The 18,745-nt window shown below is 37.4% G+C and overlaps 2 protein-coding genes and 1 long non-coding RNA gene across 3 annotated transcripts; all 3 read right to left on the bottom strand.

Annotated features, from left to right (window-relative positions):
* Positions 1–1,049: 1,049 nt before the first annotated feature.
* On the bottom strand, positions 1,050–8,000 carry LOC135623502 (uncharacterized). Its single transcript, XM_065126579.1, has 5 exons — positions 7,532–8,000; positions 4,670–4,779; positions 4,215–4,586; positions 2,874–3,588; positions 1,050–1,512 (listed from the first exon to the last, which is right to left on the bottom strand). Exons 1-5 carry the CDS (start codon positions 7,773–7,775, stop codon positions 1,442–1,444), a joined length of 1,512 nt encoding a protein of 503 aa, XP_064982651.1. The 5' UTR covers positions 7,776–8,000; the 3' UTR covers positions 1,050–1,441.
* Positions 8,001–10,050: 2,050 nt separating this feature from the next.
* On the bottom strand, positions 10,051–13,803 carry LOC103986885 (F-box protein SKIP16). The gene is made up of 5 exons (XM_009405029.3): positions 13,525–13,803; positions 11,631–12,350; positions 10,673–10,885; positions 10,428–10,534; positions 10,051–10,308 (listed from the first exon to the last, which is right to left on the bottom strand). The coding sequence occupies exons 1-5, from the start codon at positions 13,735–13,737 to the stop codon at positions 10,230–10,232; spliced, it is 1,332 nt and encodes a 443-aa protein (XP_009403304.2). The 5' UTR covers positions 13,738–13,803; the 3' UTR covers positions 10,051–10,229.
* Positions 13,804–14,898: 1,095 nt separating this feature from the next.
* Positions 14,899–18,638, bottom strand: LOC135623585 (uncharacterized). Its single transcript, XR_010491443.1, has 2 exons — positions 18,287–18,638; positions 14,899–15,296 (listed from the first exon to the last, which is right to left on the bottom strand). It is a non-coding gene; the product is annotated as an uncharacterized LOC135623585 (long non-coding RNA).
* Between the last annotated feature and the right edge of the window lie 107 nt (positions 18,639–18,745).

Raw genomic sequence — 18,745 nt, forward strand, 5'->3', positions numbered from 1 at the left:
CGGTGTTGATGCTAGCGACATCGTCGTCTGCTACCACCGATGCTATTTGTTACCATTAAAATGTTAAATTAATATTTTTAACTTTTGTTTTCGTGTTTTGATTGAGAAAACTGACGTCGTTAGGATAAATAAATATAGATACTTCACTTTTGTCATTATGATGATGACAATGTAACCTTTTAAATATAAAGATCGAGATGCTAAAGGTAGCTAACTACATGGAGTAATATATAATTAACTTATAATTTTTTTTATTTAGATGTTGCAAATCATAACGATATAATGCTTAATGGTCGACAAACTATTATTATTATTATTAACATCGCCATTATAATTACCATTGCCAGTAAGATTTTTTTTTTTTTTTTATGATTATCAGTATTATTATTGCTATCGTTCTGATTATGATTGCCATTATCAATATTATTATCATTATCATTATGATTTTTAACACTATTCCTGCCACCATTACATTATGATTAGGACCATTATCATTGTCGCTACGACATTACGATTATTACAATTACAATTGCTAGTTTCACTATCATTCCACTATCATTACTATTGGATTACTATTATGATTATCATTTTTATTATCAATTCCATTATTATTATGATCATTACCATTACCCTATTTTCATTTATCATTATCTTTACCATGTATGCTCGGAGATTTAAAGCTTTTCCTTCACCTCTGACATCGAGCCTCATATCGACTGGACTTGCGCACACAATCTTGAGCAAGAGATGTATCTTGAGGGAATTATTCTGAAGGAATATCCTACTCGCTCTTAGATAGATATGATCTTAAAGATATAACTAATTTTGATGCTAATAATCTATATGCATACATCACTATACATTAGAAATTACCCAAAAATAATTCACGTGTACAGAAGAAATCCACTTTCACATAAGCCCATCTCTTCAAATTATAGCAGGTTTTGCATGGGTTTATAACCCCATAGTCATTTTATCCATGAAACTATGACCTTGGAAAATTTCAAACTCGGCCCAAAGGGAACATCAAATGATCAAAAACCAAATCAAATAATAAAAGAAAAACGCTCCTTTTAGTTCATGTATGCTGCCTCCAAAGAGGATGAACACTCAGACAGCCAATAAAATGAGAACATATGAGAAATTATTAGGAGAAAATTACATTTCTTAACTTCGTGGGAATAGTACATAGCAGCAAGACAACATACCTAACCATGGCCTGCCACCTCCGTGGCTTTGACCGGAGAACATATTTGTCAACTCCGTTTATCCATATATATACATTAATAAGAGCCACCATTTGAATACATGGCGCATAGTCTGTGCGACATCCACATGCTGATTTCTGGTCTTGTATCACACGCTGCGGCCCACTTTCTCAGCTTCTTGTATATCGACCGGTCTGATTCCGTTCCGCAAAAGCAAGAGCTATCCTCCGTCATTACAAACTCGATGATAAATACAACAACGGCACGAGGACCAAATGGGCAAAAGACTTGCCTGACCCAGAAGCTGCACATAAACGAAAATTACGTTGACATGTTATATGTAACAGAAATAGCATGGGCAACAACTTAGATTATCGGTTTTGGGTAACAAAAGCATTGGCATAACTGGTGATAATATGAAGAATAGGAAAACAGTGCTACAAAATAGAACCAACCTATAAGATAATGTGGTTAAGTAAACAAATACATGCTAGACGACTAGACACTTCTTTGAAAGAAGGTATCCATAGACACCGTTTCAAGCTTATTAAGACAGTCGACAGATGCTAAAAGCGACATCAAAGCATATGCAATGTGGGGTTAAATCTGTCAGGGTATGTAGAAGGTGAAACCCAATGCAAACAAATGGGAGGATTTCTAAAGTGGCAATGGTTACTCGACGAGAATATAAACCTTAGCCTCGACTTGCAAAACCATATGCACCATGTCATGTAACATACTGACCCACAAGGCCAACATATTGATAAATGAACTGACCATTCCCTGCAATATTTAGTACCATAACGACAGGAGAAGACAACTAACATACTTTGTTTATTTCCATCATCCACTTAACCACATGTTTTTGTCAGGGCCAAACTAATAAATCCATTCGTTAAGTATGAGACCATCTGCAGTCATGAACAAAAGAAGTGGTGCATGCATGAAACATGAAAGTGCACGGCACCATTTGATTCAAGAATACAATATATACAGAGATCAATTGACATGTGTCTATTCTAAAAGATTGAATTGGAATCAGTTAAACTTCAGGCCATATCAGGCCCCAGGTTTTTTACTGATAAAAACAAATGTATGGACAGATATTCAGTTTATGCATGACAGATGAATTATGCAATGAATGAGAAGAAATGATAAAGACCATGAAGGCTAGACATAACAATACATGATGCCTGTACGAGTGAATACATGGAAGCTTAAGATAAATACAAAGAACACTTGATGCCACCATCGTAATGTAAAGATACGTTATGCTTCTTAATTTGTGATATGACTCTGGTTTAATAAAGTCGATCATCAAAGTGTACATAAAAATGAAAACAAAATATAATAAACCGGACTCAGAAGCAATATTACTTTCATATACTCTGTCCATTTTCCAATTATAGCTTGGGATCACATCATGAAAATATTTTGGAAGAATGATATTGCAACAAAAACTTAGTACCACATGTTCTTGACCTACTTCCGATCAGATAGTATTTATTCAAAATATGACAAAGTATTTCAAGTTGTCTAGAGACGAGATCTTGATGTCTGATATTTTCTCGTTAGCGAATTTTTTAGTTAGTTATTTAAATTATGTTAAAATTTACTGTTAAAATTCAATATTAAGCTAACATGATCCATATTTGTGGGACTCACATGAATATGATGCAGGTGAAATTGATGGCGTACGATCTGGAGGCTCGGTATCTTTTACACTCTTACTAGGAGGTGGCACATGCATAAAAGAAACAGCAGGCGAAGGAGATGCTGAAATCCTGCTTGGAGCTGGAACAGGCGGATTTTCATGTGCACGAGGAGCAAGTAAATGATTTTGAGCACTCATTGGAGCACCCACAGGCCTGTAAGAACACCCCAGAACAGCTGCTGGTGCAGCAGAATGCTTTGGAGCATCAACAGGCACAGCAGCTGGAGCTGAATAACCCTTGCCTTTTGGTTTGCTTGAAAATCCACATCCACAACCAGAAGGTGAAATTTCATAACCATGTCGTGGAGCAGTATCAGGAGCAGCAGGACCAGGTGCATTATCCACAGGAAAATGGTGCTTATGGTGATGATGATGGTGGTGCAGATGATGGTTTGGTTGAGGAGATGGATGTGGTGAACTGGTATTGCTTCCATTATTTGAGGAATGCTGAAGAAAAGAGGACAAACGTATTTGCTTTACTCTACCAAATACTGTGTGATTTAGTCCAAGATTTCCTACAGAAGAGTTCTGGATTGTGTGAGCTAACTCCTTCCACCGTGGAAGGGAGGGCCGCCGATTCCCAACTGCAAGTACAATTGATGTTTGAACAATTGTTGGAGGAGAAACTGTTGTGCCCTCCAAGTTTATCAATCGAACATATAGATTCTGCAACACGAAAAGAGAATATTAGTATCAGAAAAGTAACAGTTTATGAAGCAAGTAATATTTCCTTTAATTTTACCCCTGGAACCACCACATTATTCCATCAAGGCTAGACACGGTGTGGAACCAGCACCACATATTAGGTGTTGGCAAACACATTACACAGGACGGTCATATGCACAGCTCCACTAACTTGATGTGAAGCCTCTTTCTTCATCGCATGGTACAACAATCCTTGCCTAACATGTCATACTAGATTTTCTAAAATTACTAGCAGGACCTCATCTTGTCCAAACCATGGTTATTAGAGATAAAACATCCTATAAAATCACCTGGGGACTAGTTATTGTACTGGTAAAACAATAAGCACAATTACTGTTTAGAACTAGAGCCAAGCTTATTAAGACAAATTTTTAATCAGAATCTAGGATATTTGATTCTTCATTGTCATGCAAGCTACAGGACTTTTAAAATCCTCAGAAGGAAGCTGTCATGGTTCCAATAATTTACTCAAGATAACAGACATCATGCAACAAACAACAGGTAAACCAAAAGAAAAGGACAAAAGTTGAAAAAGAAACAAATCTCTCAAATGAAAGAAAGACAAGAATGGAACATTGTGGTCAAACCTCATTCCAATTTAGTAGTAGCCCAGCCTTCATCTGGTCCTTCAGTTCATTGACTTTATCTTGGACTTGATAGATAGGAAAGTTTAAAGTGAAATTGAAAAGCATTTGCACATTTTGCAAAAGAAAAACTCTTTGGAGAGGTATTATGGTGATCCCTCCAGGAAACTTGAGCACCTCAAAGAACGACGAGTTCCCAAACAGTGTTGTAGTCAAGTGAAGAGTTGACTGCTGAATGACCAAGGACATGAAGGAAGACCTGAGAATGCTTAGCCCAGTTGATGACAAAGTTGAGTTCTTTCGATAAGGCCAAACTCCAAAAACCACATTTGTCCAATTTGATCCATCCAAAGGTTCCAGATAAATTACAGCTATCTGTTTAAATAGAAGCAATAGAGACAAGCACATCTATTTTAATATAAACATAAAAACACATGGTAGAGTAAAAAGAAGTGTACCGAGGAATCAGGAACACCGATTTCTTCAAAGATGTCAAGTTGCAGTTTTCCGATATTGGAATTTAGTAAACCAACAGGTTTTTGCAGTTTAAAACTCGCAACAACATCAGCTGGAATAAATTAGTCAGTTAGAAAATAAATCGCCAATTGAAAAACAATGAAAGAAATTAATACGGCAAAAAATATACTGCTTTTATCTCCTAACTTTGACAAACAGATCTGACTATTGATCATCGTAAGATGTTTAAAACCAATCATGACTAGAAGCATGTTGCCATATGTGGAAATGACAAAGAATAATCCATGTCGCTTTGTTGCACTAAAGCAAAGAATTCATGAACTAGAAAGACTAGTATCTTGTTGAGTCAAGCAATGAAGGCTTCGAGATCTGTATAACTCAACCACTTCATATCAAGCATCCATGAATTCTCCTAAGATAATCGTTTTTAACTAAATAGGATTAATATTGAATATATGAAACATATAAAGAGAAATTAAGAGGTGTAGATAAGGTGAATAAACAAAAAGTATCCAAGCAAAAAATTTTAGGTATCTTAGATCTATTATGTAACAGGAATCATAGAATAATAGCAAGATGATTGAAGTGGTTGAGCAGAAGATTTGTGCAATTATCATGTGATGCTAGTCATGCTTTATGAATCAAATACTGAGTAGTGTAGAAACATGTACTATAGCAGAGAAGAAAACATTGCAATAGATGTGTGAGATTATCAGAAGAAAAAGAAGTATTTTCATTTCCGACAAATTATGTCTATCCCTACTAGAGTAGAAAATGAGTTAAGGCCATTTTTTATGGTAGATTGCTTGTTCAAAGGGGATCTCCAGATGTCCTAGTCCAGGTATAAGAAACTGATCATACTAGTTCATGGTTGGACCAGACGTGAACTGGTATGCAGACCACTGGTTCTTGCTCATTTTTGTTTAATGTAGGGGTCATCCTACCAGTATGGTTACCTTATTGGATATACCGTCTAATTTTAATTGTTGAAATGGAGGAACAGTAAGACTACCATCCGATACAGTTGTCTTTTTTTTTTTTTTGTACAACTCCGTATAGCTGTCAGTTTTTTTTTATAAAATTATTTCTCTCCTCACACACTCTCGGCCCCTTTCTTTCGCTTTTTAGTATAATCTCTCTGTACCCTCTGCCTCTTGCTCATCCTCTCTCCTGCCACCTCATCATTGTTGCCTCCTTCTAAGGGACATAACCTCCTACCAGTCTGTCTATTCCTCTGCCACCTCCACCTCATCTTCATATTCTTCTTTCACCTTCTCTACTTGCTCCGCCTTCTCCTCCATTTCCTTCCCTATCTCTTTCTCTCTGGTCCTCAATGATACTAACCCGTACTGGGTGTTGATACATCAATCTATCCTTTTACTCAATCTTTCCTGTTACTGTATCAATCCAGTTGCCAACTTGCATCGGCACTGGACCGATTTTAAACCATTGTCTGATCAAATGAGGTGAGTCAACTACGATTAATGATGCTAGGAGAGGTATAAGAAGACATAAGAAAAATTAGTTATGAACAATAATTAGAATTAAATTGTTCTTCATTTAATTACTAGCAAGAATAAAAAGATATCCTAGTAGTCAACCCCAAAAGCTAGAGACATCATAGCTTCTTGTTTTTGCTCCTTTTTTTTTTAAATGTTGATATTGTTCCATGTCATTGCTCTCGATAAACATTCAATTAAAGGAGTACAGATCAATTAATAGTGAAAAAATAAAGTTCAAACTGATTACAAAATTAGTAGCATGCTATTGTTTAGAAAATACAAGAAAAGCACTGAGATAACTGCAGTAACTAGTATATTTTAGAGGTTAGCTCTAACATTAGATTACATAAGATACTAGAATATAGAGACATGCCCATTCATGCAGTTAAATGACATGTGTGCACCTGAAAAAGTAAGCAATATGGATCAAGTAAAATGGGCTGCTAATACTCCTCTTCCTCTATATACGAAAAACTTAAAACCAATGACAAATCTTGCATGCTATACAATTGGCATATTTTACATCTAAGATGTCCATTGCAGAATACATCCAAATACAGAACATATATTTGAACAATTCTGTAACTTCTTAATTAAGCCTACCATCCATTTATAGAAACCTAATATAGACCTTTAGTGTCATCGGTTGTAGAAACAGACACATACTTGGGCATAAGAATAAATCTTGAGGTTATCGAAGGTGGAACAGGACCATCCAAGAACTGAATGCAACCAATCAACCATGAACCCTATTGAACATGTATCTAATACAAGAAACAGCAGGAGTCCAGCCAAGCTAACATGTGATATGGAACAATATAGAGTTTCAGCATAAAGAGTTGCTGATAACATGTTCTTGAAACTTAATTAACCAACTTCGTCAATATCGACATTTATGAATTCAATTGTGCATCTATCTAATACAAGAAACAGCAGCTGTTGTGCGAAATTAACTTGCGACATGGAACAAAACAGAGTTTCAGCATAAAGAGTTGCTGATAACATGTTCTTAAAGCTTTATTAACCAACTCCATTAATATCGACATTTATTTTATCTAATACAAAATCACAGGAAACCATCTACCATGTAATTTAATCGAGATAAGACATATCAGCATAATTAAAATGACAGTCCCCCCATGAAGGAATTTTCAATCAGTAAATCTAACATATGCAAGAACACATTAAGGGAATGGCGGAATGAATGCATCGATTGGAACGCAACAACAAGTGACTATTATTAACGAGAAAAAGAAAAAATCAAACCAAGATCGGCCAATGTAGCCGACGGCGAAATGACTGGAGACAACAGCCCAAGATCCAACCATCCCACCACCTCACCTGAGAACCGCGGGTCCGGATCGGGACGGCCAGCGCCCTCGTACCGCCTCACGAACGGCGGCAACCAGAACACGACCAACAGCAGAATCGCAACGGCGAGAACCAGCGTGGTGACGCAGCGAGGCCGCGCTATCCGCCCGATCGAGCGGCAGCGCGGGCAACCGTCGCAGGCATTACCCTCGTGACCCTCCGGCGGGAAAATCTGCGGCGCGGGCGCCGGATGTTCGTCCTGGGATTTCCCCATCGCGGCCCCACTAGATCTCCTCAGTCCGCATCTCCTCCTCCGCGCGCTTCCTCCAACACGCCCATTGCCGCGAAGAAAGACGAGAATTCGAGGACAAGACCAAGATTAGGTCTCTCCGCTTAGGGTTAGAAGAAGAAGAGAGGAAGGAAGAGGAGCGGACAGGAGGCGGCGAGGAGAGAGGGAAGGGAGGGAGAGTTAAGCTGGAGCTTAGTGGTGGGCAGCACTGTGTCTATTGCTTTTTTAACTTCTCTTTGTGTCTTGAGATTTTAAAATGTAAAAAAGGATTGTTATTTTAACATTTACGCCCTTATAATAATAACATTTACATAAAATTAAAAACAATATAAGAATTTCAAAATAATTAAGAAGAAGAGAACACATAACTGTGAAAAATAAAAAAAAGGGTATAAGAAACATTAAGAATATTAGAAGGTATATTAGTGCAAATAATCACTAACAGGTGAGAAGGTAGTACGTACATCACAGAGGCGGACAAATTACGACGGCGCCATTCTCCTGTGCGAGGCGTCGGTGGATGGAGTTGGTGGGTCCCAACATCATTGACATGTCGATGGGTACAGAAACGACATAACCACTGGCACCAATTATTCTTAGTTATGCATGCCATTATAATTAATATTTTGTCGATTATTATTATTAGTTATTGTTCTAATTTATATCAAATTCATTATATTTTTAAAAAAATAATATTTAAAATTAGAAATTAGTAGTTTAGATTTTCTAAAGTATTATGTAAAAAGTCGATGCAAATTCAATGTGCAGTTCTTCCCCTTGTGGTCCAGTGAGTGAAAAAGAGGGCTGGTTATGTCATTTCATGAATTGTTTATTCGGCCATCGGAACCTTCTTCGGTGTGATGGTTGCCGCTGGGATGATTAGATAGGGAAATGAGTTGTTTTGATTTTGACCAAATGTTGACTGGGATTGTCGGGAAAAAAACAAATATACTTGTAGTCAGCAAACGAAATTGAGTCCGATGCAGGTAAAAATTACAAGTGCTTTAAGACCCCCACGTTGCATGATGATGTCCACAGGATAATAATTATCTGCATTTATAGTGGCAATTTACACCGGCTGCAATTATTTGCTCACCGCATGTGCAATAATAAGGGGTGTCGCGGTCAGGTTACTCTCCATCGTAGAAATGATATTAATATATTTTTCTTATATGTAAAAAGTTTATAGGATGAGATTTCAATCTCAAATAACTGTAGGAAACTGTCACATTGTCTGAAAATGAATGAGGTCTCTGTATCCAGTTTACTTTATAGGCTAAGTGTAGCATTTCGTATCTAAATCGTGAGAACCCAAATACGAGATGTTACACCAACAAATTTTACAAGCCTTGGAGAAATCATGGTTTGGGTTCATAAGATTTGTTGGAACCAAACATTGTATTAATATACAGTATAATAGCCAGATTTCTTATCTATAATATTGAAGCATACTTTCTAAACTACAATTATAATTAAATATAGAAAGTCGCATAAAATCCTTGCAATTGACATATTTAATATACAATCCGGATATAGGAAACTGATAAGCTTCAGCTAAGTCTGCATATACCTTTGCTGCAATGCTAAGGTTTTGAGCCTTACGCTGCTGTGGAACATGTAAAGTACGCATCATTCCTCGAGTATTTTAATTTTGTTGAACCCTTATCATACTTTCCTTTCTTCAAATGGAATGACAAGCCTAGGTATTAAAGTGATGTCGATCCTCTCGTTGTGGAGTTCATTCTCTATTGTTTATGGTAATTACATCGTTTTTTTTATTTACTTTGATAAGTGATTAGATATTATCATAACACATGATGATGACGATAATGATATATATAATAATAATAAAAATGATAAATCCTAATTATTTGAGATCAAGTATATGAATCTTTTACTATCATTGAAATCTATAAAAAAAATATAAATTTAATTAAGCTCAAAATACCTAAATTTTTATTTATAATTTCTATTAAGATATTTTTAATAAAATACCATAATACTATCTATAAAGATAATATTGGCAACAATTATAACTAAAGATAATAACAATTATGACAATAAACTAAATTAAGTAAAGATAAACTTGCAAATTTTAGATTTTTTTTTTCAAAATTACAACAAACCTAACATAAAAATTTTCCTGCAAATAAATATGCACAAATATAATGTGGCACTTATCATGCACTTGGCATAATTATTGATCAAAAGGGATGACAAGCACATGAATAGGCAAAAAAAATTGTGCAGTGCAACAAGCTACACAAACCTCTTCCATGTTAATCTCTATCTTGCATATGAACAATACCATTGATTATTAGAACTAATAACCAATTACATGATGGATATAGTTAGTCTCTGGATTACTTGTGCAAACTGAACACAAAACAATCCGGTACACACACCAATCAAGTATAATAATGGATCTTCAATGAGCAACTAGAAAATATACTCTGGTTCTTCAAGGATGAAAGGTGCAACCTTCGCATCAAAGTGTCTTCCTTCAGGCTTGCTTATCCTAAAGCCAAAAGAGATGGTAAGCTTTGAAAAGAAAATAGGAAATGTTAACGTCAGCACGGAATAATCTCAGTCGAACATTAAAAACTGACAGAAAGATGCGTGATAATTTGGAAATACCTGCCAGGAACAAATGTAAAGGAGCCCTCTATAGATCCAGGAGCACCTGGCAAAGGAGTGCAACTTTGATAAACAAATTCTTCCTTACCTGGAATCAGTAGAGGAAACTGCAAAGGCCAAAAGTACACGATCAGAGATGAGTAGTTGTTTGATCTAATGCATGGAAATTATACGATGCAAATCCTCAAACCCTGGAAGTTATCTTTGTCCCATTTCAACTGCATCTGAAACAATAGAAACAATACCTTTCCTATCACAGCTTCTCCACCCACATCGGAAACAATGATATCCCTGGAACGGATAATCCAGTGACGTGAACAAAGCTGACATGACGAGTAATATGTGCCATCCAGTAAGCATCCCTCGGGCAGGAGAGAAATGCGAATTGAGTAAGAATAATAATAGTCCCCTCCATTGCCTTCAGAAGCTTCCGGCACAAAAATAGCAGAGGAACGAACCTGAAGATAACAAAGCCTGCAAAATAAGGTTCTGGCAGCTTGGAAACAACTTCAAAAGAAAATGGAAAATCTATCATTATAAAAGTTCCATCATGAAAAGGACATAATAGCTCATAAGGCACATCCACATGAAGTAATAAACATTTGGAATGCAAATGACAAATGGTTGGAGTGATTTAATTTTCACCTTCCTTTGGGAATGATACAGCCTTGATTATATCATTGTGCAAAGGTCCATAGACTGGTGATTTTCCATAATGAAATTCAGATATTTATCAACCTTGGTTAAGATACATTACTAGAAATGGTAATGTCATTTGTAAGTTGGAGAAAGCACTCAAAAAGATCACAAAGAGAAAAGAGATTCCAAGAGTCAAATATGGTATTCTTTGTTTGGTAACATGAGGTTTCAAAATAAAACTGCTCCAATTATTTTACAGAAGAGAATGGTTTATCAAGTTAACCAATCCAACCACACCCGTTCACTCTTTGCACTGATTAAGCATGCAAGATTCTAGCTCAAATACTAGTGCTTGTTTCTTCTCCCTACTCTCCAAACCTAACTAAGCACATTGAAAAACTAATTCACATGTTATGAGCAGAATAATTTCAACTTATGAGTATTTAACATGTAGCTTAAAGGATAATAACTGTGATGCAAGCAATTTTATTTTTTTAGTGTGGCAAACATGACTTTCATCTATCATAGAAAACAAACTATAATGCAAAAATTAGTTCTCCATACCTGAACACCATTAGTTACTGCAACAGAACAATAAGGAGGTGTTTCTGGAAATATGCAAATACTCCGACAATCTTTTAGTTCACGAGTCTTGATCATACCACTTTGTAAACGTCTACAATGTTCTTCTAACCACAACAAAAGCGCATCTTGTGGCATATCATGACCGATATCAACTGCTGGCCTTATCAATGACTGAGGGACACATGGCATCATTTCCCCATCCTCCCTCAAATTCCTTGTGCCAACATAAAGTTGGCCACTGGTGCAATTTAGGAAAAAGAACTTCTCCATGTAGTAGGAAGCTGCCACAACAATAGACTTGGATCTAGTCAGGAAACCTAGCTGTCTAGCAATTCTTTTGGTTTCTGTCACAACCAGCCTTAAAGGCAGCAAGTGCACATTTACAATATAATCATAAAATTCATAGCCACCTATAACTCCCAAGGGAGCCAGAAGTCTGTTTTCAACAAGGTCTGGAGTCGATGTCTGCTGACCATCACACAGCCTATACAGAACCTTGGTTGGAATAGGTAACTGGACTCCTAGTATTTTCTCAGCCGATTTTATTTCAGCTTCAGAAGCACCCTTCCTCAAAGTGTCATTGACTTCAGGAAGATTAACAGCCATCCAACTCTTAATTGAACTCCAACATTCTTTTGCTCTCCTTACCAAAGGAAATGGGTACATACCAAAAGATTCAAACCATCTTCTGTACGCCTCCTGCATAATGGAATGATATTTAGTCAAATTTCACATCCATTTGGTAGGAAATGGAAAGTTGAAAAAAGAAACCTATCCAGGATTACATATAAAAGAGGAAATAAAGGAGGATATTAACTAGGCCCTCTCAGTTTTAAGTGCAACCAGACTTTAGTTTGTTGTTCATTGTTTACCATTCTTTTATCCTCAGGTCACCACACCACAAAAAAAGGTTGACCAAATGGTGAGATCCCAGAAACAATTAAATCATATGACTGGAAAACTTGGATATATGAAGTATAATTAGTCTACCATATATTATTCAAGGTCAAATTGCATCAATAGTGGTAGGTAGGCCTTCTTACTATGACAACAACTTCTCTTACTGCAGATCATCTCGTGATGCAAATACATGAACATCCTAAAGCACTACGGATGTCTGTAAGCAAAACTTAAGATTTTTATTTTACCTCCTCTTGAAATTAAGCATACTAGCTCACTGATCATCTAATTAGAATTTACTCTGTTATAAATGTTTTCTTCTCCTCTAGCAATTTCCTCAAAATTATTTTCCCCCTTTCCAAGGTACTTCAAATTTTACGACAGAAGCCGCCAGCAATTCTAGATCTTGGGACATTAAATTTTGACGAAAAACAAAGAAAAAGAATTCTCATGTTATCTCTGTTGCCCCCATTCAGATCACCCAAAACAAGCTCGAACTAAACCTCCAAGAATCTGCATTTCTTTTCCACTTCTCTTCTGAACTTTCAATTCTGAAGAAGAATTTATCATGAAAAAACTAAGATTTCGCAAATCACCTGTCTGTCCAGGCTAAATCCTCATTCCTCTCCATCTCTCTACCAGAAACCCAAAATCGGACTCATTAATTCTCGGTCCATCACCATGATCACCACCCAGCCGCCTCCTCGATCCCACTCTATGAAAGCAAGCACTCATCTTACCCCTCATAGAGTCAAAGCCCGAGTCGGCAACTTTCCACCAGACTCCGGCGGATCACTACTCTCTACCCCGATCCCTCCGCATATCCACCATTTCTATTCCCATCCCTCAGCTAACCAAAGCAGAAGTTTCGGGACTAATAAACGGCAGTAGAACCGAATGAAGCACCGCAAAACAAATCGATGGAAGTGTGAGTAAGATGGACGGATCCAGAGACAGAGAGAAAGAGGGAGACCTTGAAGGAGTGGCAAGGGTTGCCGTCGGGGTCGAGGGGTTGATCGCAGACGGCGAGGTCGCGAGCGCAGAAGTGGCGCCAGAGTGCGTCATCGGAGGCGACGGAGCGGAGCGTAGTGCTGACGCAGGCTGCGGCGGCGGCGTCGCTGAAAGCGACCTTGGAAAGGATGGTCTCCAGCACCGGTACCCCCAATCCCTCCAACACTGCCGCCATTCCCTGCTCTTCTTTGGGAACTGAAATGATTCCTCTATTTCGCGATTGAGTCGGTATATGTGTGGAACAAAATGATTTATATACTCCTCCATCTCTGCGAGTCTCTTCACCTTACTTTTTATTGATCAAACTGTGGTTCTAAAGTGGGGTCCACATCGCTCCGTTAACATTTCAAGAATAATCCGGGGGTACCTGAGGCGGAGTAGAAAACGTCTCTCGATGCGTGGGGAGGAAGAGATCGTACGTGGCAGGAGACGAGATGTCGATCCGAGTCAAAGTCTGAGACCAAATTCGAATGCGATCCGCTAATGGTTAGGGCACAGTGATCCGGACTCGGTTGCAAAGTTAACGGGTATTTGGATCCTGGTAAAGATCTGAGAAGGGAGCGAATTAGCGGGTTGATCGGAAGTGATGCGATTGTATTTAAATGACTTGTTAAGGTTTTTGAATAAAAAGACTTATGTTGATGAAATTTGTGAACATCATCAATAATACCTAACATAATACCTAAAATACTAATCTTGTGATGGTATAGCTATCCTAATTATCAAAGATTGATGATTCAAAATCTCATTTAATGTATTTTATACGTAAAATATTAATCTGAGAATGATATATTTTAAATCTCATCCAAGGCTAGTAGACTTTTATCAAATCACCCTAAGATCCTTGATCAAAATTCACTAAAAAAAACACACACATAACATATCAGAATAGTATTTCAAAATTTGAGGTTTAAAATCTTATCTGATATTTTAATCTAAAACATAAGTCTGATGATAATATATTTAACCAACTTAGTTCAAAATTTCATCCAACATAAGTAGTATAAAGACTTCATCAGCTCACTGCAAAATCATAAATATCTTTGAAGAAAAAACTAACAAACATATCAGATTATCATTTCAAAATTTATTCTGGACAGAGACAGCAGTGATTGAAAAAACTGAAAAGTCATGTATTTATGCAATAAAAGTAGAAAGACTAATTGAGTGTAAAGCTCGAAGAGTATTTTCCGACTACAGAATTGGCAGCACCATATAGCGCTGTTAATAAATAGATATAGATATCATAAGAAACAAGGAAATTTCGAAGACTTCAGCTTTATCTTCCTTGAACCAAGGTAACTGAGAATAAGCTTCAATGGCTTGGAAACAATAATAACAAAGAACAGGGCATTCACATGGAATTTTTCATATTGTTATAGGAGTCATAGAACATAACTCCGCATTATTAAGTACTAAAAATCTTCCAAAAGCATGTCACCAGGCCATAATCTCACAGCTACCAAGTCTTTACAACATTCTAATGAATTATACCTTTCCAACATTAATGACAACTGCACAGGACTAGGAGCCAGCAGAGGATGTTGTTTCAGCCTCCTTTTTGTTCTTGGCTTGTTCGAACTTGTTGATAGCAACCTGCAGCTCATCTGTGCCCCCAACCGCTCTCATAGTGTAGTAGTAAACCCCAAGAACAAAGCCTGACAACCCACCTGCAACAATCAGGTTCTTGGTCTTTGGTGCAAGGCTGCCGAATCTGGTCATTGGGGAATGTAGCTGCAAAGAATGCAAGACCAAGAAAAGAACACAATGAAGCATTAATGTTTCATAATCAACAATACAGGTATCTATATTATAGGATCATTAGAGTGTTGAGGTGAGAAATAGAGAAGTTTGTTCTCCAAACATACTAATGTCTTGCATTTTTCTGGAGCAAGGTTTTGTCACGTATGGTTACTTCTATTGTCTCCGTTCCCATCATTTTGCTTCCTAGAAGCAATAGTTATTTGTGTAATCAAATAATTTCTAAAGAGACAGAAAAAAAAAAGGAAAGGAAAGAACTATTGCCGTCCTGTTTCCTATCTCCGTCACTATTGTCGCTTCTACCTTGATGTGACTGGAGAGACAAGGGAACGGAGTATGCAGAAGAGGGAAGAAACAAGAGACAGTCCACCACATGAACACAAACTCCCACTATGCCTTCCTCTACTCAGGCAGGTCCTCCACCCTTCTCTCTTCACATGTGAGGCTATTTTCTCATGCAAAATATTGCCCCATCATCAACATGGGTCTCACCATATCACAGCGCCTCTCCTCCATTGAGTCTCTCCATTCCATGCTTGGAATCTGATTTTTTCCCTCTCTAGTGTAGTATAAAAACAGCGGGAAAAAAAGAAGTCAAAACAGCAAAAAAAAAAAAATGAAAACAAAAAAGTCAAGGTATATATATCTCTTCTTCTCACAAGGACCCAAGTACCAAGGATTTTAATTTCCCCTAGACCTATACAAAGTGGACATATGGATCGGTACCACCTATTCCTCTCCTTCCTTCCTCTTCCTCTTCTTTCTTCCTCCAATGTCTCCACTTCTTCCTTCTTCTTCCTTTGTTACCTCCTCTTCTTCCTTCTTTTTCCTGCTCTCTTTCACTATCCTCCTCTTTCTTCACTTGTCCCCTTCTTCCTTTCCATTCCATCCTCCCTCCTCCTGTTCATTCCTCTTCTCCTCGTTCTTTTTCCTCTTTGAGTCTTCACTATCATGTGCATCGGTATTGGTTGGTACATATGCGTTTGGCTAAGGATTGGTACACATGGTCGATACTAGACGACAATTCATGCTGTAGATATCACCCAACTCAATCTCACATCTCTCCACAATAACAGCATAAAAAAGAAAGGAACGCCAAAAGAAAAAACAAATAAAACATCCTATCATATGCCACCTTTTGTAACAATGTTGATATGGTGCAGGCAGTATTTACATACGAGGAGCAAACAACTGCAGCCTGCAGTGGGCTGATATGTCCCTACCAAAGTGTAATTTTACCTAAAGGGTGAGACTACCCGGATAGTCAGTGGTTAGCTGTTAGAAAGGTTATGGGGGCTATTAAAAGCCCCAAAGGCCCAAACATCTGCCTTCACACACACACACACTCTCTCTCTCTCACTCCCTCACTTACTTTTTCTCTTTAATCTTTCTAAGAATTCACTTAATTCCCTGTTAACCCCCTTCGATCGATTTATTTAATTTCCAGTCCTACAAGGATTATTCTGAACCAATGCTCAATCAGATCTCTGCAGCAGAGAACTTATGTTATCCTTTACTAGGTACCAGGTGGTGCAAATATTTATGATTTGTCAACATACTGTATCAGGTGGCACAAATATCTGTGATTTTTTTCCTTTATTATGTGTCCACAGATTCATTTTTATTGTCACAAAAGAAAGCAATGCTTTCCTTTTCTGGATCTCAATTACCATGCTAGAATAAAAACTTCAATCACTTGCACAGAAATGTTGAGTCTTTCAGATCCAAATATAAGAGCATCAACCAAATGCTAGTTTATTCCACACCTTCTTGACTGCCTTAAATCACCCTTCCACAAACAGACACTTAGATATGCATTGGTTCATATTGACAGTATCATGTTGATGTTGCCCAGATATGTCTTAGTTTATATTTAATATTGGAATTTTCCTCTGAGGAAAACTGAAGAAATTTCACCAAAATAAAAAAATTTTTTGTCCACTTCTCTTTACATCACCTCAGTGAAAAGTACCAAACAATTATCAAACATATACTGACACAAACTTCACTTGACGATCAAATTTCCAACTCGATTCAGGAAGATACAGGTTATAGTAGACGAACCAACAACCACCACAAAAACCTAAAAGAGTTATGGTAAGACATTTGAAGATTCTATAGTAAAGTGGCATACAAAAGAGGGTGCCAAAAATGATAACCTTCTTCATTATCAATAATTATATTCAGTAAGTCCATTTCACAAATCATAGACCACCAAAATAAGCCATTGATTTCCATGTCTCTATAAGCACCCTCCAAAATGGGCTAGAAGCTGAAACACCAGAGCTCCTAGAATCAACAGGCAGATGCAATAATCTAAACCACCACAAGCGTCTCGAGGCAACTAAAATCCCCCACTCCGCTCCCTGTCTAAAGGGAAAATCGAAACTACTCGAAAGCCAACCAAAAAAAGCTGGCAAGAAGAGAATAACATTACCGATCAGACTAATAGTTGTGAGGATCAAGATTAGGTTAGCATCACTCAACAAGAAAAAAAAAAAAACCCTAGAATCATGAAGAAAATAGAAACCTAATTCTAAGAATCCCCAGAGAATTGAAGGAAAATTTTTGGGCATATTGACGAAAGAGGGAAGAAAACAGGAGAGAAGAGGCAAGCTTGAAAAAGAAGAGATCGAGCCACTGATGATAAACGTATCGATATTGGGAAATGAAATCAACAGGCGATTAAATCACTTCAAACTCCTACGCCACTCCTTGCCTAGAAGAAACATCAAAACTACTTTTTGTTGGTAAGGAGAGAATAACATTATACATCAAAACAACAGCAGTGAAGATCAAGAAAACCTTATAAGGTGAAAAGAAAGACATCGTGGAAAACTGAAACCCTAATTCTAGCAACCAACAAAGGATTGACGGAAGACTTTAGGCCGATTGACGATCAGAAGCATCGGTTCTGTGCCACACAAAAACAAAAAGGAGAAAATAGGAGAAGAGAGGCAAACCTGCAGAAGAAGAGATCAGATTACTATGCGTCTCGAGAATGTTTATTGTGGGGAGAACGGCGACATCACAGTGACCTCGTTGATAAAGATCTCGTACGCAGGGCCGTAAAATCCGACCAACACCAAATCAAGTTTCGAGAAATCGGTTTCGGATTACCTCATCACAAGATTGGTATTGAGATAAGATGATTTAGCAAAGGAATAGAAAATTAAACCCTAGTGTTTGGTAACATGTATTGAAAGCTTACGAACGAAAGAAGATTCCACGAGTTTACTTGGAGCTTTTATATGTGAGACACACAACCATCTATATTTACTGGCTGGTTATTGTCACAGTGAACAGCTTCGTTGAAATATTGAGTATTTAATGTGTGAAGAGTCTGTTCGAATCGTCAAGCATTAATGTTAGGTTTGTGTGTTGATCATTCATCTTAGATTAGGTATACGACTCGACGTTGA

Source organism: Musa acuminata, chromosome BXJ1-1, assembly GCF_036884655.1.
Source record: "Musa acuminata AAA Group cultivar baxijiao chromosome BXJ1-1, Cavendish_Baxijiao_AAA, whole genome shotgun sequence".
Taxonomy (NCBI): Eukaryota; Viridiplantae; Streptophyta; class Magnoliopsida; order Zingiberales; family Musaceae; genus Musa; species Musa acuminata.

Bases quoted from the DNA above. Each gene is read 5' to 3' on its own strand.
- LOC135623502 (XM_065126579.1), bottom strand. From the start codon at position 7,775: ATGGGGAAATCCCAGGACGAACATCCGGCGCCCGCGCCGCAGATTTTC. The intron at 3,589-4,214 runs GTTTGACCACAA...TTCGTGTTGCAG, and splicing joins TACTACTAAATTGGAATGAG to AATCTATATGTTCGATTGAT. The intron at 1,513-2,873 runs GTGAGTCCCACA...GTTTATGTGCAG, and splicing joins TTCACCTGCATCATATTCAT to CTTCTGGGTCAGGCAAGTCT.
- LOC103986885 (XM_009405029.3), bottom strand. From the start codon at position 13,737: ATGGCGGCAGTGTTGGAGGGATTGGGGGTACCGGTGCTGGAGACCATC. The intron at 10,886-11,630 runs GTATGGAGAACT...TGTTATCTTCAG, and splicing joins CAGTAACTAATGGTGTTCAG to GTTCGTTCCTCTGCTATTTT. The intron at 10,535-10,672 runs GTATTGTTTCTA...TGGCCTTTGCAG, and splicing joins GAGAAGCTGTGATAGGAAAG to TTTCCTCTACTGATTCCAGG.